Source organism: Salvelinus sp. IW2-2015, unplaced genomic scaffold (genome assembly GCF_002910315.2).
Source record: "Salvelinus sp. IW2-2015 unplaced genomic scaffold, ASM291031v2 Un_scaffold2247, whole genome shotgun sequence".
Classification (NCBI taxonomy): Eukaryota; Metazoa; Chordata; class Actinopteri; order Salmoniformes; family Salmonidae; genus Salvelinus; species Salvelinus sp. IW2-2015.
Window position 1 is genome coordinate 100,129 of NW_019943576.1, and position 20,159 is coordinate 120,287.

Sequence of the window (20,159 nt, forward strand, 5' to 3'; positions counted from 1 at the left end):
TGCTGTAATATTGTCATGACTCATTGGTCTCTTTTTAATTTAAGATTTATATATAAACAAACAGACAAACTTTAAAAAAATGTCTCTAGTTGTGTCTGATAATGAAATCTGCCATATCGGCTTATGAGACCTGGGTTAAATACTTTTTTAGCTTGCCTGGTACAATGGAACCCCAATAGATTAGTGCTAAAATTGCAAACGCTGCCCATCTTGCACAGCGGACAAGCTAAATCAAGCACACCTCAAGTATTTTACATGTTTGTTAACCCAGGTCTGGTCTGCTGTTGTATAAATATCCTAACGTGTCGTCTGCCCTTACAGAACGAAGACGCTCGACCCCGGCTCCCAAAGAGGAGGAGAAGGTGAACGAGGAGCAGTGGCCTCTTCGGGAAGTGGTGTTTGTGGAGGATGTTAAAAACGTCCCTGTGGGAAAGGTGGGTGTGGCTACAGGAAGGGACCAGACCCTAACACTCTCTGGCAGGCTGGGGGATAGACGCCATTGTTTGTTTTTATTAACACTGTAAAATATTTAGTTTTATCACATATTTTATAGTTATTTCTTGAACCTTCTAGTCTATATTTTTCAGAGTAATTTAATATTTCTGTTTTCATTACATTTAAAGAAATGCCTAAGAGCAGAACTCAAAGCCGTAGTTTCATGTTTTGTATCCTGTGTATTGTCTGTTCGTTGTGTTATTGTGGTGTCTTCACGACGGCCCTATTTGCAACAGCTCCATCTTTTAACTTCAGGTGCTGAAAGTGGACGGCGCGTATGTAGCTGTGAAGTTTCCAGGGACGTCAAGCAGCGTGAGCACACAGCCGAGTCTACCTAGTGCTCCAGCTCCCATCACTGACTCTGACCCCTCCTCACTGCTGCAGGACTGTAGGCTGCTCAGAATAGACGAGTTACAGGTACGACTACTGGACGCTCACTTACACTCACATACTTATAACATTATAGTGTAGTTATTATTACTCCCATACAAATGTGTTATTTCAGTGATGGTTTAATGTTTGTGCAATTATTTAATGAATCTAAGCACAATTTTACAATAAAAGTATCTGTCATTGTAGTGTTACATCTGTTGTCTAAAAACTGGTGCCTCTCTTTTAATCAACAGGTGGTGAAAACTGGTGGAACTCCTAAAGTTCCAGATTGCTTCCAGCGTACACCTAAAAAACTCTGCATCCCAGAGAAGGCTGAGATTCTGGCTGTGAATGTTGACTCCAAAGGTAAGACATCTGCATAACAATACAATGTAGTAATTCATGTTGGTGCCGAATGCCGATAATGTACTACTGGGTGTTTAAGTGTGGATATTAATGAATTCTGTGTATTTCTGTCTTGCTGTGTTATCTGCCCCTTCAGGAGTTCACGCAGTGCTGAAGACTGGTAACTGGGTGAGGTACTGTATCTTTGACCTGGCCACAGGCAAAGCAGAGCAGGAGAATAACTTCCCCACCAGTAACCTGGCCTTCCTGGGGCAGAGTGAGCGCAATGTAGCAATCTTCACCGCAGGACAGGTCAGCACTTCTCCAGTACTCAATACAACCTTTTCTAATATAGCCATGCTTCATGTATTGCGAAAAGGTTGTGTAGGCAATTGCATATCCAACAATTTCCCCATTTTCTAAGCACATTTTGATTTTCATCATTTTATTTCCAGGACTCTCCAGTCATCCTTCGGGATGGAAACGGCACAATTTACCCAATGGCCAAAGACTGTATGGGCGGGATCCGAGACCCTGAGTGGTTGGACCTGCCGCCCATCGCCAGCCTGGGCATGGGGGTACACTCCTTGGCCAACCTCCCCACCAACTCAACCATCAAGAAGAAAGCTGCTATTATCATATTAGCTGTGGAGGTTAGCAAAATGATTTATAGGTCAATGGGGATTATTTAGTTGATGGTCAATTTGTTACTGGGAGGATCATAACTTTCACAGGTTTCCCTAGATTGAGCTTACTTCTAGACAAAAACATGCTCAATATAGGATCTATGTTGAAAGTGTTTTTAATCCAAGAAAATGTCCCTTATTGTGTTCTTTTGATGACTAAATGCTTTTGTATTTTGCATGTTTTTATTCCCGCTGTAAAGTGTATTGATACGCTGTGCTGATGCGCTTTAATTAACATTGTTCAACTTGTGTTTCCAGAAGCAGACGTTGATGCAGCACGTGCTGCGTTGTGACTTTGAGGCCTGTCGTCAGTACCTGGTCAACCTGGAGCAGGCTGTTCTACTGGAGCAGAGTCCCCACGTCCTCCACTCCTTCCTGGGCCACCGCTGCGACGGCAACCGCAACATCCTCCACGCCTGCGTCTCCGTCTGCTTCCCCGTCAGCAACAAGGAGACCAAGGAGGAGGAAGGTAAACCACGGCCTGAGTGCTGGGTGGTGTATACAGCGAGATGAAACCTTGCAAAGTCAAACAAATGGAGTTCTACCTGAAAGACAATCATATCTGTTCTACACAATATATTCCAGTCTGAACGTTCTGTGAGGTTAACCCAGCGTCAAGACTCCTAAAGTCTCAAGACGCAGTGTCAGTTTTGAGCCATCCTCTGTTATCTTTCCCGTCTCCTGTTTGACTTCCATTATTTCACCATTCTCCGTCTCCCTGTGTCTGTATATGTGTGGTAACTGTTGGGCTGGTGTTTTCCAGAAGCTGAACGGTCTGAGAGGAATACGTTTGCAGAGAGACTGTCAGCAGTGGAGGCCATCGCCAATGCAATCTCCGTGGTGTCTAGCAACAGCTCTGGGAACAGGACCGGCTCTTCTAGCAGCAGAGGGTAACTAACTTATACAAATCTAAGTGTACTGTTTTTAAGTTGACTATTTTATTTCAGGGTACATGTTCATGATGAAAAACACTAAAGAACTGGATTATACTAACTGATTGTTCCATAATGCACAATAAGTGAAATAATATTACTGAGCCTATTGGCTTTTTTTCCAATGAGAAAATCTGTCAGAATTCCTGTCAGGATGCCATTTAAGACACTTGAGACCAAGAACACTATCTTGGTGCCCATTTATGTCTACATGTCAGTCCCATTGTGTCTTTCCACCACTCATGTAACCTGTTAAGTGTGTTCTGTCTGGCGCAGGCTGCGTCTGAGGGAGATGATGAGGCGCTCTCTGAGAGCAGCGGGGCTTGGCCGTCACGAGTCTGGCCCCTCCTCCAGCGACCACCAGGACCCCGTGTCCCCACCCATCGCCCCTCCCAGCTGGGTGCCTGACCCCCCTCCCATGGACCCAGACGGTGACATAGACTTCATCCTGGCCCCTGCAGTGGGATCTCTCACCACAGCCTCAACAGGGACCAGCCAGGGCCCCAGCACCTCCACTATACCAGGTCAGATACCTATTTAGATACAACCACACCTAGCTAGCTACTCCACCACTATACCAGGTCAAATACCTAGCCTGTGTGGTACCAAATGTCACCCAATTCTCTGTTTAGAACACCTCCCGCACTCTCCCCAATGTCTCTAATGACCTGCTCCATCCCTGTTTCTCCTGCTGCCCCAGGCCCCTCCTCCGAGCCTTCGGTGGTGGAGTCTAAAGACCGCAAGGCCAACGCCCACCTCATCCTCAAACTGATGTGTGACAGCATGGTTCTCAGGCCACACCTCCGNTCTCCCTGTGTCTGTATATGTGTGGTAACTGTTGGGCTGGTGTTTTCCAGAAGCTGAACGGTCTGAGAGGAATACGTTTGCAGAGAGACTGTCAGCAGTGGAGGCCATCGCCAATGCTATCTCTGTGGTGTCTAGCAACAGCTCTGGGAACAGGACCGGCTCTTCTAGCAGCAGAGGGTAACTAACTTATACAAGTTTTTAGGTTGACTATTTTCTTTCAGGCTACATGTTCATGATGAAAAACACTGAAGAACTGGATTATACTAACTGATTGTTCCATAAAGCCCAATAAGTGAAATAAGTTTACTGAGCCTATTGGCTTTTTTTCCGTTCTTAGAAAACCTGTCAGGATGCCATTTAGGACACTTGAGACCAAGAACACTATCTTGGTGCCCATTTATGTCTACATGTCAGTCCCATTGTGTCTTTCCACCACTCATGTAACCTGTTAAGTGTCTTCTGTCTGGCGCAGGCTGCGTCTGAGGGAGATGATGAGGCGCTCTCTGAGAGCAGCTGGGCTTGGCCGTCACGAGTCCGGCCCCTCCTCCAGCGACCACCAGGACCCCGTGTCCCCACCCATCGCCCCTCCCAGCTGGGTGCCCGACCCCCCTCCCATGGACCCAGACGGTGACATAGACTTCATCCTGGCCCCTGCAGTGGGATCTCTCACCACAGCCTCAACAGGGACCAGCCAGGGCCCCAGCACATCCACTATACCAGGTCAGATACCTATCTAGATAACTTATTCCTCAACATACAACCACACCTAGCTAGCTACTCCACCACTGTACCAGGTCAAATACCTAGCCTGTGTGGTACTAAATGTCACCGAATTCCCTGTTTAGAATACTACTTATGGCCAGAGCCTGTATATAAGGAATAGGGTTCCATCTGGAACCAACCAATGACTAGCTACTTCCTCACTATACCACCATACATGCTCAGATGTGGAGTTAGTTGGGGTTACCCTATTGTTGTTCTCCAACTCTCCCCAATGTCTCTGACCTGTTCCATCCTCCTGCCACAGGCCCCTCTGAGCCTTCGGTGGTGGAGTCTAAAGACCGCAAGGCCAACGCCCACCTCATCCTCAAACTGATGTGTGACAGCATGGTTCTCAGGCCACACCTCCGCGAGCTGCTCTCCGCCAAGTAAAGACTCATTGTTTTTTTCTTTCCTTAAAAAACGGAAGGAGCATTCCATTCTTGTTTTGTTTATGATATAGGCAGGTGTGATTTGAAGGAGATTTGGATGAGATTGAGAGATAAGGCCAGTGGGTCTGGGCAAGCCTTTTTAATTTTATAACACAGTAATGCCTTGTTTCATTAAAATACTGAACTAAACTATTGCTCTCAAGCTCAAAAGATGCTTTCTCTTGTTTGTCCCCCCTCCCCCCTTTATGTTGCTAAACTGTGTTTGACAGGGATGCCCGTGGAATGACCCCGTTCATGCTGGCAGTCAGCGGGAGAGCTTACCCAGCTGCCATTACTGTTCTGGAGGCTGCGCAGAAAATGGCCAAGGGTATGTCACTCACTACACTGTTCATGCCTTTAGTTGAGAAAGAGACTTTGGCAGCACTACTAATGGATATAAACGCTGACATGTTGATGTAATGACATCTGAAGTCATTAATTTATACATTAAGTGATTTATATATGTGCTGTGTTTTAAGGAGAGCAGAATAAAAAACTGGGGAGATACTACCAAAATCCAGATTTTAATATTCCGTTGCAAAACCTGTTGTGTAGTSGGAGACCCCGGCATGACTGAGAAGGTGGATGCAGACTCTGTGTTCATGGAGATGATTTGTCCCTCGGGGACCAACCCTGACGACTCTCCTCTCTACGTCCTCTGCTGCAACGACACCTGCAGCTTCACCTGGACAGGAGCTGAACACATCAACCAGGTGAGGGGGACACACACACCAGGTGGGTCACTTGGGAGGACAATGCAACACGCACAACAAATGAGTCAGCCGTTCACACTGGTTTACCTTTTCACAGATGGGAATCTTTGCTGACCATTTACTCTCTCTCCCATCTAGGATATCTTTGAGTGCCGGACCTGCGGCCTGTTGGAGTCTCTCTGCTGCTGCACTGAGTGCGCCAGGGTGTGTCACAAAGGACACGACTGCAAGTATGTACTTCACTCTTCATACTGGTGTTAGTGGATTTCATTACTTACATCCCGGTTTTATACTGTTGTAATGCATCACTGCATCTGATACAGGTGATTTGCACCAGGCCTTTAATGTTAATGTCTTTCTCCTCAGACTCAAGAGGACCTCTCCCACTGCGTACTGTGACTGCTGGGAGAAGTGTAAGTGTAAGACGCTGATTGCTGGACAGAAAGCTGCTCGCCTGGACCTGCTGTACAGACTGCTCACCACCACTAACCTGGTCACCAGTCCAAACAGCCGGTAAACACACACACTGACTGACTGTAGGCTGTATTTTGTGTTCAGTGTCAACATGTATTTCTTTTAAATCCAATGTTGGTTCTCTTCATTCAAACTGTAAGGTGTTTTTTCAGGGGCTTTAGTAATGTGTTTTTCCTCTGGCTGGTCAACAGGGGGGAGCATATCCTTCTGTTCCTGGTGCAGACTGTTGCTAGGCAGAGTGTGGAGCACTGCCAGTACCGRCCCCCTCGCATCAGAGAGGACAGGAACCGCAAGGCTGCCAATGCTGAAGGTGGATGGTTTACTACTGTTGTCAGGCCTGGTTTCACTTCAAGCAACACTGCAAATCTAGCATGATGGCTCAATGTTTATTTTCATTCACATCAATTCTAATAGTTTTTTTAATGTTGTCCTCCCTGTGTGTCAGACTCTGACATGCCGGACCATGACCTGGAGCCTCCGCGCTTCGCCCAGCTGGCCCTGGAGAGGGTGCTGCAGGACTGGAATGCTCTCAAGTCCATGATAATGTTCGGATCCCAGGAGAATAAAGACCCGTGAGTTCTCTAGCCCTGCCTGCCTTSACCAGCTCAGTGTCACCTCTCAAACCTCTGTCCATTCCTCCAACCTCTTTCTTTTTATCCCGCCATCCCTCCAACCTTTGTGTACATCCCTCTAATTTGTCCAATTTATACTTCCATTACCTTAACTATTTTAGACAGCTGAAGCAAGCAYGCACATTTTCTTCMKGAAATGTACCWYATCGGATGASCAGCTGTTTWACCAGTTACGAGTCCTCTTARYAGTGTCACMTTTATAACTCTGGCTTCCTGGTTGTGTGTTCTAGGTTGAGTGCCAGCAGCCGTATCGCCCATCTCCTTCCAGAGGAGCAGGTGTACCTGAACCAGCAGAGTGGCACCATCCGCCTGGACTGCTTCACACACTGCCTCATYGTCAAGTGTGCCCCTGACATTACAGTAAGTCGGGTCAGTCTACCCCCCCCTTAAATTACTCAAATCTTCTGGAGTCAGTCAACCACAGTTGTAACACCTACAGGACGCACCTCCCATCTTCTGTTGCAAGTCTTCTCTCTGGGTCGGATTCTCACACAGATTAAGCGTAGTCCTGGACTCCACCTATTTCATTGGAGAATTTAATTTGGGTCAGAGAAACTTGCCCAGAGGGTACACCATCTATCTATGTGGCAAGTGCAACATTATCCCTCTAGGTGTTCTAGCGATGTGGAGTCAACCTTGAAGGTGGTCCGTGTGTGTTAGTTAACCATCCCTCAATCTTCTCTGTCTCCTGTAGTTTATTGACACCCTGCTGGGGACCTTGGTGAAGGAGCTGCAGAACAAGTACACTCCTGGCCGGAGAGAGGAGGCCATCGTCGTCACCAGGAGGTTCCTGCGCTCCGTGGCCAGGGTGTTTGTCATCCTCAGCGTCGAGATGGCTTCRTCCAAAAAGAAAAAGTATGAGTGCCAAATCTAGATTGAGCTCCATTTTCCTGTTGTACAGGGCTAGTCCTTTAGTTTAGGTGGTTTTAAAGGACTGGACTAGTCCTTTAGTGGATTTAAACACAGATTGTATTTGTCTTGTACTCCTCCCCACTCCTAGGTGAATATATACATAGCAGCAAGGACTGATTTGATACTTCCAGTTGTTTACATCTAATCTCCTTTCTCGTTGTTTCTTCCAGTAACTTCATCCCCCAGCCCATTGGGAAGTGCAGGCGTGTGTTCCAGGCCCTGCTGCCCTATGCGGTGGAGGAGCTGTGCAACGTGGCGGAGTCTCTCATCGTGCCTGTRAGGATGGGCATCGCCCGGCCCACCGCYCCCTTCACCCTGGCCAGCACCAGCATCGACGCCGTGCAGGGCAGCGAGGAACTCTTCTCTGTGGAACCSTTGCCACCGAGACCCTCCCCAGACCAGTCYAGCAAGTGAGTGGTTTTACTCTGCATTCGCACAGACAGACATGTAGACTGTGTTCCCCAGCTCTGTTGATTTGGAGGTCTTTGTGACCTTCCTCTGGGAAAATATAATCTAGGGAAACATTTCTGTCATGTATAAATTGGTTTAAAGTGGCTTGGATTTAGAAATTGGCATTGTTAACTCAAATGGTCTTGTTTGTCTGTGTGTGTCAGTTCTAGTCAGACTGCATCGTCCTACATCATCAGGAACCCCCAGCCTCGCCGCAGCAGCCAGTCCCAGCCGGTCAGAGGGAGAGACGAGGAGCAGGATGACATTGTGTCTGCTGATGTTGAAGAGGTGAAGAGTCTAACTAGAAAAGGAACATATCACTTGGGGGGGGGGGGGCAAAGATCAAAGTTTTGGGTGTAATCAGGGTTGCTGTCAGTTTAATTGGAATTTCAATTTACTTCTGAAATTGACTGAATTAAAATGGAATTGAGCCCAACACTTGATTGTCATGTGCTTTCTCTGTACTGATTCCCAGCTGTCTACCTCTGTCTGTGGCAGGTAGAGGTTGTCGAGGGCGTTGCCGGGGAGGAGGATCACCATGAAGACCAGGAGGAACAGGGAGAGGAGAACGCTGAGGCAGAGGGACAGCATGATGAACATGATGAGGATGGTGAGAACCTAGACTGGACTCCATCTTTTTTTCTACCACTAATGTGGTAGAATAATACAATCTTTCTACAAATGATTAACAATGATGACGATGGCGGTTGAAGAGGGTGATGTCCTTTCCTCTCTAGGAAGCGACATGGAGTTGGATCTGCTGGCTGCTGCGGAGACAGAGAGTGACAGCGAGAGTAACCATAGCAACCAGGACAATGCCAGCGGTCGGAGGAGTGTTGTCACCGCAGCAACTGCTGGCTCCGAAGCAGGTATTATAATTCCCACCATTGTCTTTTGTATTCACATTGTAGTTTAAGTCCTTGTCATTTTAATTAAATTTAAATCTCTGGTTTATTTTCTTCTGTGATGTGGCCACTGGCCAGCCACCCGTCTAAATGRCCTCATTTAACGATCCTACATGAGTTCTAGAGACTGCTAAATGGAAATYGCTTTCTGCCTCACCACCCTCTTTAATATTCAGTTGCTGTTCAGGCTRACTAATTATTTTTCTGTCACATTATCACCAGTCTTGACTGGYCGTCACACCAGCCAGTAAAAGGGAAGAGGCCCTTTTGATACAAAAACAAAACGTTCCTTTTTAGGTCACATTGTTCTTACCACTGTTGACAACATGGCTTAAGACTGCGGACAAACTAGTCTACTACTAGGGCTTATTACTCCATGAGTATCATTACTCAATACTCAATGTATTTCATTTGCAGGAAGTAGAATGTCCCTGGCTTTTCAAAGTGTTGGTATGGGCTGTTTTTTACTACAATGCATAAAATGTCAGGGCTAGAGTGACATTTTTGAGGTGCACACATAGCTTCTCCTAAGGAGGTCTCACAGTTGCCCTCCATCCTTACACATCACCATGGTTCTCATCAACTAATAATGTCTTACTCCCAAGTCTAACTGTCTTGTTGGCGTTTCCCCCTGAATAACAAACTAATCACTATCTTTAGTCTTGCTAACTGGTGTGGGGTTCCCCCCTGGTGTTCATCTCCATTTTGCCTTTCATTCTTTGTTTGTGGTTGTAATTGCGTTTGAAATGGCAGGAAATATTTATAATTATGGTGTCTCATCCCCTCAGACACTGAGATCACTCAGAAATAAGACAAACAATAGAAATAAAAACCTATGATGGAACCAATGCCCTGGGCCCAGTTTTTCAGCGTGATCGATCTGGATTTAGCCCATCAGATTGGATTAAATGCATAGCTGGAAACAGAATGAATAAAACAAGTCCCCATTTTTAAAGTCAATGATTTGTCTGTTCACTAATTTCTATTTCTATGTGGTTATTCCTATCCTATAGGTGAAATCAGATAACTTTTGAAAAACTGCGCCCTGGTGTAACTGGTACTTTAGCCTAATTTGAACAACACGAAGCAGCGTTGTTTGTGCTGAGTTGAGCCTCTCAATGTAGCGTGGTAGCTAGCTAGCAGTGGTGATATCTGGTCTTGTGGAACACTAACCTGCACTCCTGCTACCTGGCAAGGTGAGCAGCCGCTCAAACTCCTCTCTCCTCTGTTTCCCCATCCCTCCTCTCCTCCTGTTCCCCTTCCTCTTCCCATCCCTCTCCTCCAAGGTGCCAGCAGTGTCCCTGCCTTCTTTTCAGAGGACGACTCCCAGTCCAACGACTCGAGCGACTCGGACAGCAGCAGCAGCCAGAGCGACGACGTGGACCAGGAGACCTTTCTATTGGACGAGCCCTTGGAGAGGACCACCACCGCCTCCCACGTCAACAGTGCTGCCCAGGCGCCGCGCTCCATGCAGTGGGCTGTACGCAACACCCCCAGCCAGAGAGCCACGGGCAGCGCCCCCTCCAGCTCCTCCACCCCTGCTGGTCAGCACTAATACTACTACACACACAATCTGTGCCGCACACACCAGTACTCTCATATTGACACATCCAAGATGGACTGCATTTAGGACAGTCTTGTATTGATTTTTTAAAATATATTTTGTCTGTCATTCTATCGCAAGAGCATATTGGACTGAGTCAGTGGGAAGTTTTTTGGTGTTATGTTTTGCTGGGGACTATGTTGGTGAGGTCTGTCTGTGCTGACGCTCATGTCTCTGCCCGGCAGCGAGCTCCACAGGTCTGATCTACATCGACCCGTCCAACCTGCGGCGCAGCAGTGCCATCAGCACCAGCGCGGCCGCTGCGGCTGCAGCTCTGGAGGCCTCCAACTCGTCCAGCTACCTGACGTCAGCCTCCAGCTTAGCCCGGGCCTACAGCATCGTCATCAGACAGATCTCTGACCTGATGAGCCTCATCCCCAAGTACAATCACCTGGTCTACTCCCAGTACCCTGCTGCAGTTAAACTCACCTACCAGGATGCTGTCAACCTGCAGGTGACACAGACCCACATACAGATCACATTGCGGGGGTGGCAGGTAGCCTAGTGGTTAGTGCGTTGGACTAGTAACCGAAAGGTTGCAAGATCGAATCCCTGAGCTGACAATGTAAAAATCTGTTCTGCCCCTGAACAAGGCAGTTAACCCACTGTTCCAAGGCTGTCATTGAAAATAAGAATTTGTTCTTAATTAACCGATTTGCCTAGTTAAAAAAAGGTTAAAAATTAAATAAAAAAATGCATTATGTTACCTACCAATGGTCACATGTTGGTGTCAACAAAGTGGTTCTGGAAGTATTTTATATAGTAATTATTCTGTTGTACCTATGGGATAAGAAGCCACAACTTTCTGAATCAAACTGATTTGATGAGATGCACATTTGGACTTTTACACTACACAAGTGTTATTGACGATCTGACTGAAACAACCTTATCTGTGTGTTAAACCACCAGAACTTTGTTGAGGAGAAGCTGATCCCTACGTGGAACTGGATGGTGTCCATCATGGACTCTACAGAGGCTCAGCTGCGTTACGGCTCGGCCCTGTCCTCAGCAGGCGACCCCGGGCACCCATCCCACCCCCTCCACGCCTCGCAGCACTCTGCCCGCAGGGAGCGCATGACTGCCCGTGAGGAAGCCAGCCTCCGCACCTTGGAGGGACGCAGGTCTGGGTAAAATAAGTGTAACCCAAAATAGGAGAATAGAATGCTTTATTTGCAATCAGCAGTGTTTCATAGGCCACCACTAGTTTCTAATTGTTTATGGATTATATTTCAAGTCACTATCTGTGCTGACGTGTGTTTCTTCCTCCCAGACGTGCGGCCACTTTGCTGACAGTGCGTCAGGGGATGATGTCAGCGCGGGGTGACTTCCTGAACTACGCCCTGTCTCTGATGCGTTCCCATAATGACGAGCACTCTGACGTTCTGCCTGTGCTGGATGTGTGTTCTCTCAAACACGTGGCCTACGTCTTCCAGGCCCTCATCTACTGGATCAAAGCCATGAACCAGCAGACAACTCTAGACACAACACAGATGGACCGCAAGAGGTACTGACTCCCCTGGAATGGATGGACATGTTTACACTGACTCTTTCTCTACTGTCTTTTCTCCATTCCTCCATGGTTCCTCACCTCTGACCTTGGCTTCTTCTGCAATGCTTTTTGAGAAGGACGTGAGGAATCAAGGAAAGCCTAATTGAAGGAGCCACTGACTCACATTAGAAAATGACCCGCATGTCAAATATTCAGTGTGATTTAACTCTATTCGTTTACCACACAGGAGCCGAGAGATTCTGGAACTGGGACTGGACAATGAAGATTCTGAACATGAGAATGACGAGGACACCAATCAAAGTAAGTTAATCGAAATATGAATGATATGCTTTTATATTTGTGTGTGCTGTTTGAAGTGTTCTCATACAGTTGTCTTAACCTATTATTTTTCATCTCAGTTTGACACCAAAAAATATATAAATTCTTGACATTTCCAAACAGTACATTTTATGTTTTCCAACGGGGCTATACATCTGGGTGAGGTTTTCTCACCTGAGTAGCCTCGTTTCACTGCCACTAATAGACTTAAACCATCTAGTGTTAATCGAAATAACAACACAATGTTAAATACAGGAAACCTAGTCAAATAATTAACATCCAATCACATTAACCATTACTCTCTCGCAGGAAACCTTCACTCTTGCGCAGACATTTAGAAATGAAACGGGCAATTTGAAAAATACAGCAAGTTTTCTTGAGCGAGAATAAAGACGACTTTCAAGTAGTAAGACATGTATGAAATCAACATATACCATTAATAAGAAGGGGCTAGAAGCGTCTTATATGGTGACCTACTGAGTGGCTAGGACAGGCAAGCACCATACTATTGTGGAGGACTTAATTCTTCCTGCTGCCATGGATATTGCTGGGACAATGCTGGGGGAAAAGGCCCAGAAAAACTATACAGACAATGCCTTCATCAAACACTGTTTCACGACGCATCAGTGACATGGCAGGAGATGTTTTGAAACAATTACTCCTTCGTTTACAAGCCAGTGAATTATATGCGTTACAGCTGGATGAGTCAACAGACGTGGTGGGCCTGGCTCAGCTCCTGGTATTTGTCCGTTACATTTATGGGGGGTCAATTAAGGAAGACATCCTTATGCAAACTACCGGAAACCAGGACAACATGAGAGGATATTTTTAAGGTACTGGACAACTTTGTGACATCAAATGGACTTTGGTGGTCAAGATGTGTTGGTATCTGTACAGATGGCGCAAAAGCCATGACAGGGAGATAGTGGAGTGGTAATGCGCGGGCGAAGCAGTTGCCCCCGGCGCCACTTGGGTACACTGCAGCATCCACCGAGAGACTCTTGCTACCAAGAGAATGCCTGACAGCTTGAAATATGTTATGGACACTACAGTGAAAATGGTTAACTTTGTTAAAGCAAGGCCCCTGAACTCTCGTTTATTTTCTGCATTATGCAATGATATGGGCAGTGACCATGTAAAACTTTTACAACATACAGAAGAAGTGCGCTGGTTATCAAGGGGCAAAGTATTGACACGTTTTTTGGAATTGAGAGACAAGCTTAGTTTTATTTACTTACCATAATTTTCACTTGTCTGACCGATTGCATGAGGCCAGTCGTGTTACAAACTCGTAAAGACTGTGTGTGAAATGATTTAAGACCGACCCCCTCCAATACAATCCAACATTGCAGAGTTATGAGCATCCTTTCAAGCACACCCTTCTCATTAACCTGTGGTGAGTTAGTCACAATTTTTGATGAATAAGGTTTTATATGTAAGATGGTTAAATAAAGAGCAAAAGTATTGATATTATTTGTGCCCTGGTCCTATAAGAGCTCTTTGTCACTTCCCACTAGCCGTGTTGTGACAAACTGACTCATGTTTAATCAATTTATTGTATAGTGTGTGTGTGTGGCAGGCTTACAATGATGGCAAAAAACAACATTTGAGAGTGCCCTGACCCTAATGCTAGAGGGGGTACGCAGCTAGAGGTTGAATGTTTGAAGGGGTACGGGACTATAAAAAGTTTGGGAACCACAGGACTAGACCATTCCAAAACTTAAAATGTGTTGCTTTTTTGCCACTTTCATGTAGACATGAATGTGTGTTTTGGATCATTATCTTGCTGCGTGACCCAGCTGCGCTTCAGCTCACAGACGGATGGCCTGACATTCTCCTGTAGAATTCTCTGATACAGAGCAGAATTCATGGTTCCTTCTATTAAGGCAAGTCGTCCAGGTCCTGAGGCAGCAAAGCATCCCCAAACTATCACACTAACACCACATGCTGTGCTTCCACTCTGCATCCCACTGCGGGCTTGCTTCTGAAGCTAAGCAGGGTTGGTCCTGGTCGGTCCCTGGATTGGGAGTCCAGATGCTGCTGGAAGTGGTGTTGGAGGGCCAATAGGAGGCACCATTTCCTCTGGTCTAACTTTTTTATATATCTCAATGCCTCAGGGCAGTGATTGGGGACATTGCCCTGTGTAGGGTGCAGTCTTTCGGGTGGGATGTTAAACGGGTGTCCTGACTCTGGTCACTAAAGATCCCATGGCACTTATTGTAAGAGTCCTGGCTACATTACCTGTCTGGTCCTCAGAGTTGCTGTATATATTCAGAGCCRTATCCCTGTAATGCTTAGAGAAGACCTTATGTCAAGTGTTATTTTAAGTGTTGTGGTTGTAAGTTCACTTGGCACATCTAAAGCCTTTTCTTTTGGTGTTGCTACAGGCCACCAAGTGCTAACAGTCAGTATCAAAAATAAAGGTCGACCGATTATGATTTTTCAACACCGATACCGATTATTGGAGGGCCAAAAAAGCCGATACCGATTTAATCGGGCGATTTTTATTTTATTTTTAATTTTAATTTTATATATATTGTTGTAATGACAATTACAACAATACTGATTTAAAACGTATTTTAACTTAATATAATACATAAATAAAAATCTATTTAGTCTAAAATAAATTATTAAACATGTTCAATTTGGTTGAAATAATGCAAAAAAAAACGTGTTGGAGAAGAAAGTAAAAGTGCAACATGTGCCATGGAAAAAAAGCTAACGTTTAAGTTCCTTGCTCAGAACATGAGAACATATGAAAGCTGGTGGTTCCTTTTAACATGAGTCTTAAATATTCCCAGGTAAGAAGTTTTAGGTTGTAGTTATTATAGGACTATTTCTCTCTACCATTTGTATTTCATTACCTTTGACTATTGGATTTTCTTATAGGCACTATAGTATTGCCAGCCTAATCTCGGGAGATGATAGGCTTGAAAACATAAACAGCGCTGTGCTTCAAGCATTGTGAAGAGCTGCTGGCAAATGCAGGAAAGTGCTGTTTGAATGAATGCCTGCTGCTGCCGACCACCGCTCAGTCAGACTGCTCTATGAAATGTCAAATCATAGACTTAATTATAATATATTAATCACACAGAAATACGAGCCTTAGTTTACGGATTTTACTATATTAATGACCTATCATTCGAAAACAAAATGTTTATTCTTTCAGTGAAATACGGAACCGTTCTGTATTTTATCGAACGGGTGGCATCCCTAAGTCTTAATATTGCTGTTACATTGCACAACCTTCAATGTTATGTCATAATTATGTAAAATTCAGGCAAATGAATTACGGTCTTTGTTAGGAAGAAATGGTCTTCACGCAGTTTGCAACGAGCCCGGCGGCCCAAATGGCTGCATATACCTTGACTTTGCTTGCACAGAACGCAAGAGAAGTGACACAATTTCCCTAGTTAATATTGCCTGCTAACATGAATTTCTTAACTAAATATGCAGGTTTAAAAAATATATACTTGTGTATTGATTTTAGGAAAGGCATTGATGTTTATGGTTAGGTACATTGGTGCAATAACAGTGCTTTTGTTCGCGAATGCGCTTGTTAAATCATCACCTGTTTGGCGAAGTAAGCTGTGATTCGATGATAAATTAACAGGCACTGCATTGTTTATTTGCAACGCAGGACAAGCTAGATAAACTAGTAAAATCATCAACCATGTGTAGTTAACTAGTGATTATGTTAAGATTGATTTTTTTTTACAAGATATGTTTAACCTCTCTAGGGTAGGTGAGATGGTGGCGTCCCACCTCTTCAACAGCCAGTGAAACTGCAGGGCGCCAAATTCAAAACAACAGAAATCCCATAATTAAAATTCCTCAAACATACATGTATTTTACACCATTTTAAAGATACACTTGTTGTAAATCCAGCCACAGTGTCCGATTTCAAAAAGGCTTTACGACGAAAGCAAACCAAACGATTATGTTAGGTGAGTGCCTATTCACAGAATAACACAGCCATTTTTCCAGCCAAAGAGAGGATTCACTAAAAGCAGAAATATAGATCAAATTAATCACTAACCTTTGATCTTCATCAGATGACACTCATAGGACTTCATGTTACACAATACATGTATGTTTTGTTCAGTAAAGTTCATATTTATATCCAAAAATCTGAGTTTACATTGGCGCCTTAGGTTCAGAAGTTCCAAAACATCCTTTGATTTTGCCAAAATTCCTCCACAGCGACGTGAGAGACTTAACAACTACAGGAAGCATTTGATTGCAGTTCAAGGTGGCACAACCAGTTATTGAGTGTAAGGGGGCAATTAGTTTTTCACAAAGGGGAATTGGGTGTTGCGTCACTTTGTTAACCAAAATGTGTACTTATTTTAATTATTTGTAAGCACAGGTTCACTTTATCTAATATTATCTTGTAGTTGATGATCTGATAACATTCAATAGCGAAAATCAGAAAAGGGGCAAATAATTTCACGTTACTGTAGGTCATGGCTCTCCAAACCTGTTCACGGAGAGCTACCCTCGTAGGTTTTCACTCCAACCCCAGTTAAGTAACCTGATTCAGATTATCAACCATCTAATTATTAGAATCCGGTGCTTGTGATTACAGTTGCCGTGAACCTACAGGACGGTAGCTCTCCAGGAACTGGGTTGAAGAGCCCTGATGTAGTTGTTTGAACTATGTACTGTCGTTTTTTGGTCAGTCTTTCCCAATGGTCTTTTGCAGTGTTGAGAAATGCAGGGAAGCAATGCTGACCTCTCTCCCTCTCAGGTTCCACGCTCCAGGATAAGGAGGATGACCCGGTCCCTGCTGAGATGGGACAGAACCACCCGTTCTTCCGGCGCTCTGACTCCATGACCTTCTTGGGCTGTATCCCCCCCAACCCCTTCGAGGTCCCCCTGGCTGAGGCCATCCCCCTGGCAGACCAGCCTCACCTCTTGCAGGTTAGCACATGTCTTTCATTTGCACTGACCAGTATAGGTTGTTATCAATAAAACGTCACAATACTGTGCAGAGCGTTACGGTCCAGCTCGACTAAAACCATTGACAACTACATGCTGTTAAGGGGTTGTTAAATGTTATACCTATTTGGATGTAATACCATCACCTTGAAGAGTATAGTCAGAACTACACAGTTCAGATTATTCCACATTTAGCTCTATCAGAGTTATACAGCAAGTAACTGCATGCATTCATGATCAGTCAACGTCAATTGATCATGTATTTTCAGATTCGTGAAGGTAGCCTATCATTTGGCATGTAGCTAGCTAGCTAAGTTTCCCTTAGCTTGCTTCATCAGAGGTTAGGCTTTTGGAAGAGCTTGACATCGGCAAGTCCTTGTCAAATTGTCATTCGGACTACTGTCTTCACCTCTATAGATGCCAAGCAAATGAAACGATAGAGACTTTTAGTTTATCCTCTGAAAGTTGGCTTGTTAACTAGCCATATTGATGTCATCTGTTATTGGCTAGCCAATTTGACGGTCCATAAATCATGTCTGTCAGCAGCAATTGCGATTAAACACCAAAAAATGTTAAAGGGTTGATGTTAGCTAACTTCACTAAGTAGGTCTGTGTTGGTTGGAGAAAAAAGTACATTAACTCTACTTAGCACTATGTTTAGCCAACTGTACAAAGTTTGTACCTGTGGCTTGCAAAGTAAGTCATTATCAGCTAACAATAGGCTTACGTCGGCAAATGCGCCCTTCTGCTGCTTGACAGGCAGAGCCTACAAAGGATGGTGAAGTGAACCTAAACCACTCATACTAATCAGGTGTAGTTCACTTATAATTCAATTATCCAATTAATGGTGGCCAATATTGAGATATTGTGAGTCTACCTTCACGTATCTGAAATTACATGATCAATTGATGTTTACTGATCATGACAAGCATGCAGGTACTTGCTGTATAACTCTGATGGTAGAGCTAAATGTGGAGTAATCTGAACTGTGTAGTTCTGACTATACTCTTCAAGGTGATGTTATAACTATTTGGTTTTAATACCATTTAACAACCCCTTAAACTGATTTTAGTTGTCAATGGTTTTAACGGAGTTGGGGGTCTCCTTGCCCCCCAGCAGGCAAATATAACACTCTGCATCTTATTGTGACATTTTATTGATAACTACGTATAAGAGGGAAATTCTATTAACTTCTTACGGTTGAAATCCTGCTAACGGGATCGATATGACAACAGCTAGTGGAAGTGCAGGGCGCCAAATTCAAACAACAGAAATCTCATTAAAATTCCTCAAACATAAAAGTATTTTACACCATTTTAAAGATACTTGTTAATCCCACCACAGTGTCCGATTTCAAAAAGTCTTTACGACGAAAGCACACCAAACGATTATGTTAGGTCAGCAACTAGTCACAGAAAAACACAGCCATTTTTCCAGCCAAAGAGAGGAGTCACAAAAAGCAGAAAGAGATAAAATGAATCACTAACCTTTGACACTCATGGGACTTCATGTTACACAATACATGTATGTTTTGTTCGATAAAGTTCATATTTATATCCAAAAATCTCAGTTTACATCCGGTGATTTTGCAGAGAGCCACATCAATTTTCAGAAATACTCATGTTATACATGGAATTATAGATCCACTTCTCCTTAATGCAACCACTGTCAGATTTCAAAAAAACTTTACGGAAAAAGCACACCATGCAATAATCTGAGTACAGTGCTCAGAGACCAAAACAAGCCATACAGATACCCGCCATGTTGTGGAGTCAACAGAAGTCAGAAATAGCATTATAAATATTTCCTTACCTTTGATGAACTTCATCAGAATTCACTCCCAGGAATCCCAGTTCCACTAAATGTTTGTTTTGTTCGATAAAGTCCATCATTTATGTCCAAATACCTCCTTTTTGTTCGCGTTTAGGTCACAAATCCAAATTCATGAGGCGCGAGCACTAGGTCCAGACAAAGTCAAAAAGTTCCGTTACAGTTCGTAGAAACATGTCAAACGATGTATAGAATCAATCTTTAGGATGTTTTTAACAAATCTTCAATAATGTTTCAACTGGAGAATTCCTTTGCCTTTAGAAATGCAATGGAACGCAGCTAACTCTCACGGGCGTGCGCGAGACTGAGCTCATGGCACTCTGCCAGACCTCTGGTTGAAACAGCTCTCATTCTCTCCCCCTTCACAGTAGAAGCCTCAAACAAGGTTCTAAAGACTGTTGACATCTAGTGGAAGCCTTAGGAAGTGCAATCGGACCAAATTTCCACTATCTTGGATAGGCAATGAGTTGAAAAACTACAAACCTCAGATTTCCCACTTCCTGGTTGGATTTTTTCTCAGGTTTCTACCTGCCATATGAGTTCTGTTATACTCACAGACATTATTCAAATCGTTTTAGAAACTTCAGAGTTTTCTATCCAAATCTACTAATAATATGCATATCTTAGCTTCTGGGACTGAGTAGCAGGTAGTTTACTCTGGGCACCTTATTCATCCAAGCTACTCAATACTGCCCCCCATCCATAAGAAGTTAACAAAGTGGAATTCAAGTGACATGTGCAGGTGAAGTCCTAACGGGCTCCCAAAACAGCCTGTTCTGCACAATCCTCAATGCAGTGTTACGACAGTAATTATGTTAAAACACAGCTATAGAGCTTCTTTGCCTACTTATAGCTTTATGGAGCAAGCTGTGCAATCTACTCTAGAAGTCAATAAATCCACCACTACCAATACGTTGCTAAACTCTGTTTTTTAGTTTGTTACAATAATATGACACTGCAACTTATTTTACATTTTTCTACCTCCCAGCCCAATGCAAGGAAGGAGGATCTGTTTGGCCGTCCTAGTCAGGGCCTGTACTCGTC

At 44.3% G+C, this 20,159-nt stretch overlaps 1 protein-coding gene across 1 annotated transcript in view; it reads left to right on the forward strand.

The window, feature by feature from the left end:
- ubr5 (ubiquitin protein ligase E3 component n-recognin 5) overlaps positions 1 to 20,154 on the forward strand; it is a gene marked incomplete at its 3' end in the record, with an annotated part of 37,253 nt that extends 17,099 nt beyond the window's left edge. Inside the window, exons 15-42 of the mRNA XM_024140681.2 lie at positions 322 to 434; positions 751 to 912; positions 1,122 to 1,233; positions 1,370 to 1,524; positions 1,668 to 1,865; positions 2,157 to 2,367; positions 2,662 to 2,788; positions 3,107 to 3,354; positions 4,665 to 4,785; positions 5,058 to 5,155; positions 5,383 to 5,540; positions 5,679 to 5,770; positions 5,907 to 6,053; positions 6,206 to 6,324; positions 6,460 to 6,586; positions 6,877 to 7,006; positions 7,341 to 7,501; positions 7,729 to 7,968; positions 8,173 to 8,296; positions 8,507 to 8,618; positions 8,746 to 8,877; positions 10,200 to 10,457; positions 10,702 to 10,970; positions 11,426 to 11,637; positions 11,787 to 12,020; positions 12,253 to 12,326; positions 17,095 to 17,267; positions 20,104 to 20,154. Coding sequence (XP_023996449.2) covers positions 322 to 434; positions 751 to 912; positions 1,122 to 1,233; positions 1,370 to 1,524; positions 1,668 to 1,865; positions 2,157 to 2,367; positions 2,662 to 2,788; positions 3,107 to 3,354; positions 4,665 to 4,785; positions 5,058 to 5,155; positions 5,383 to 5,540; positions 5,679 to 5,770; positions 5,907 to 6,053; positions 6,206 to 6,324; positions 6,460 to 6,586; positions 6,877 to 7,006; positions 7,341 to 7,501; positions 7,729 to 7,968; positions 8,173 to 8,296; positions 8,507 to 8,618; positions 8,746 to 8,877; positions 10,200 to 10,457; positions 10,702 to 10,970; positions 11,426 to 11,637; positions 11,787 to 12,020; positions 12,253 to 12,326; positions 17,095 to 17,267; positions 20,104 to 20,154 — 4,358 coding nt within the window. The remainder of the gene's footprint in view (positions 1 to 321; positions 435 to 750; positions 913 to 1,121; positions 1,234 to 1,369; positions 1,525 to 1,667; positions 1,866 to 2,156; positions 2,368 to 2,661; positions 2,789 to 3,106; positions 3,355 to 4,664; positions 4,786 to 5,057; positions 5,156 to 5,382; positions 5,541 to 5,678; positions 5,771 to 5,906; positions 6,054 to 6,205; positions 6,325 to 6,459; positions 6,587 to 6,876; positions 7,007 to 7,340; positions 7,502 to 7,728; positions 7,969 to 8,172; positions 8,297 to 8,506; positions 8,619 to 8,745; positions 8,878 to 10,199; positions 10,458 to 10,701; positions 10,971 to 11,425; positions 11,638 to 11,786; positions 12,021 to 12,252; positions 12,327 to 17,094; positions 17,268 to 20,103) is intronic.
- Positions 20,155 to 20,159: the final 5 nt, after the last annotated feature.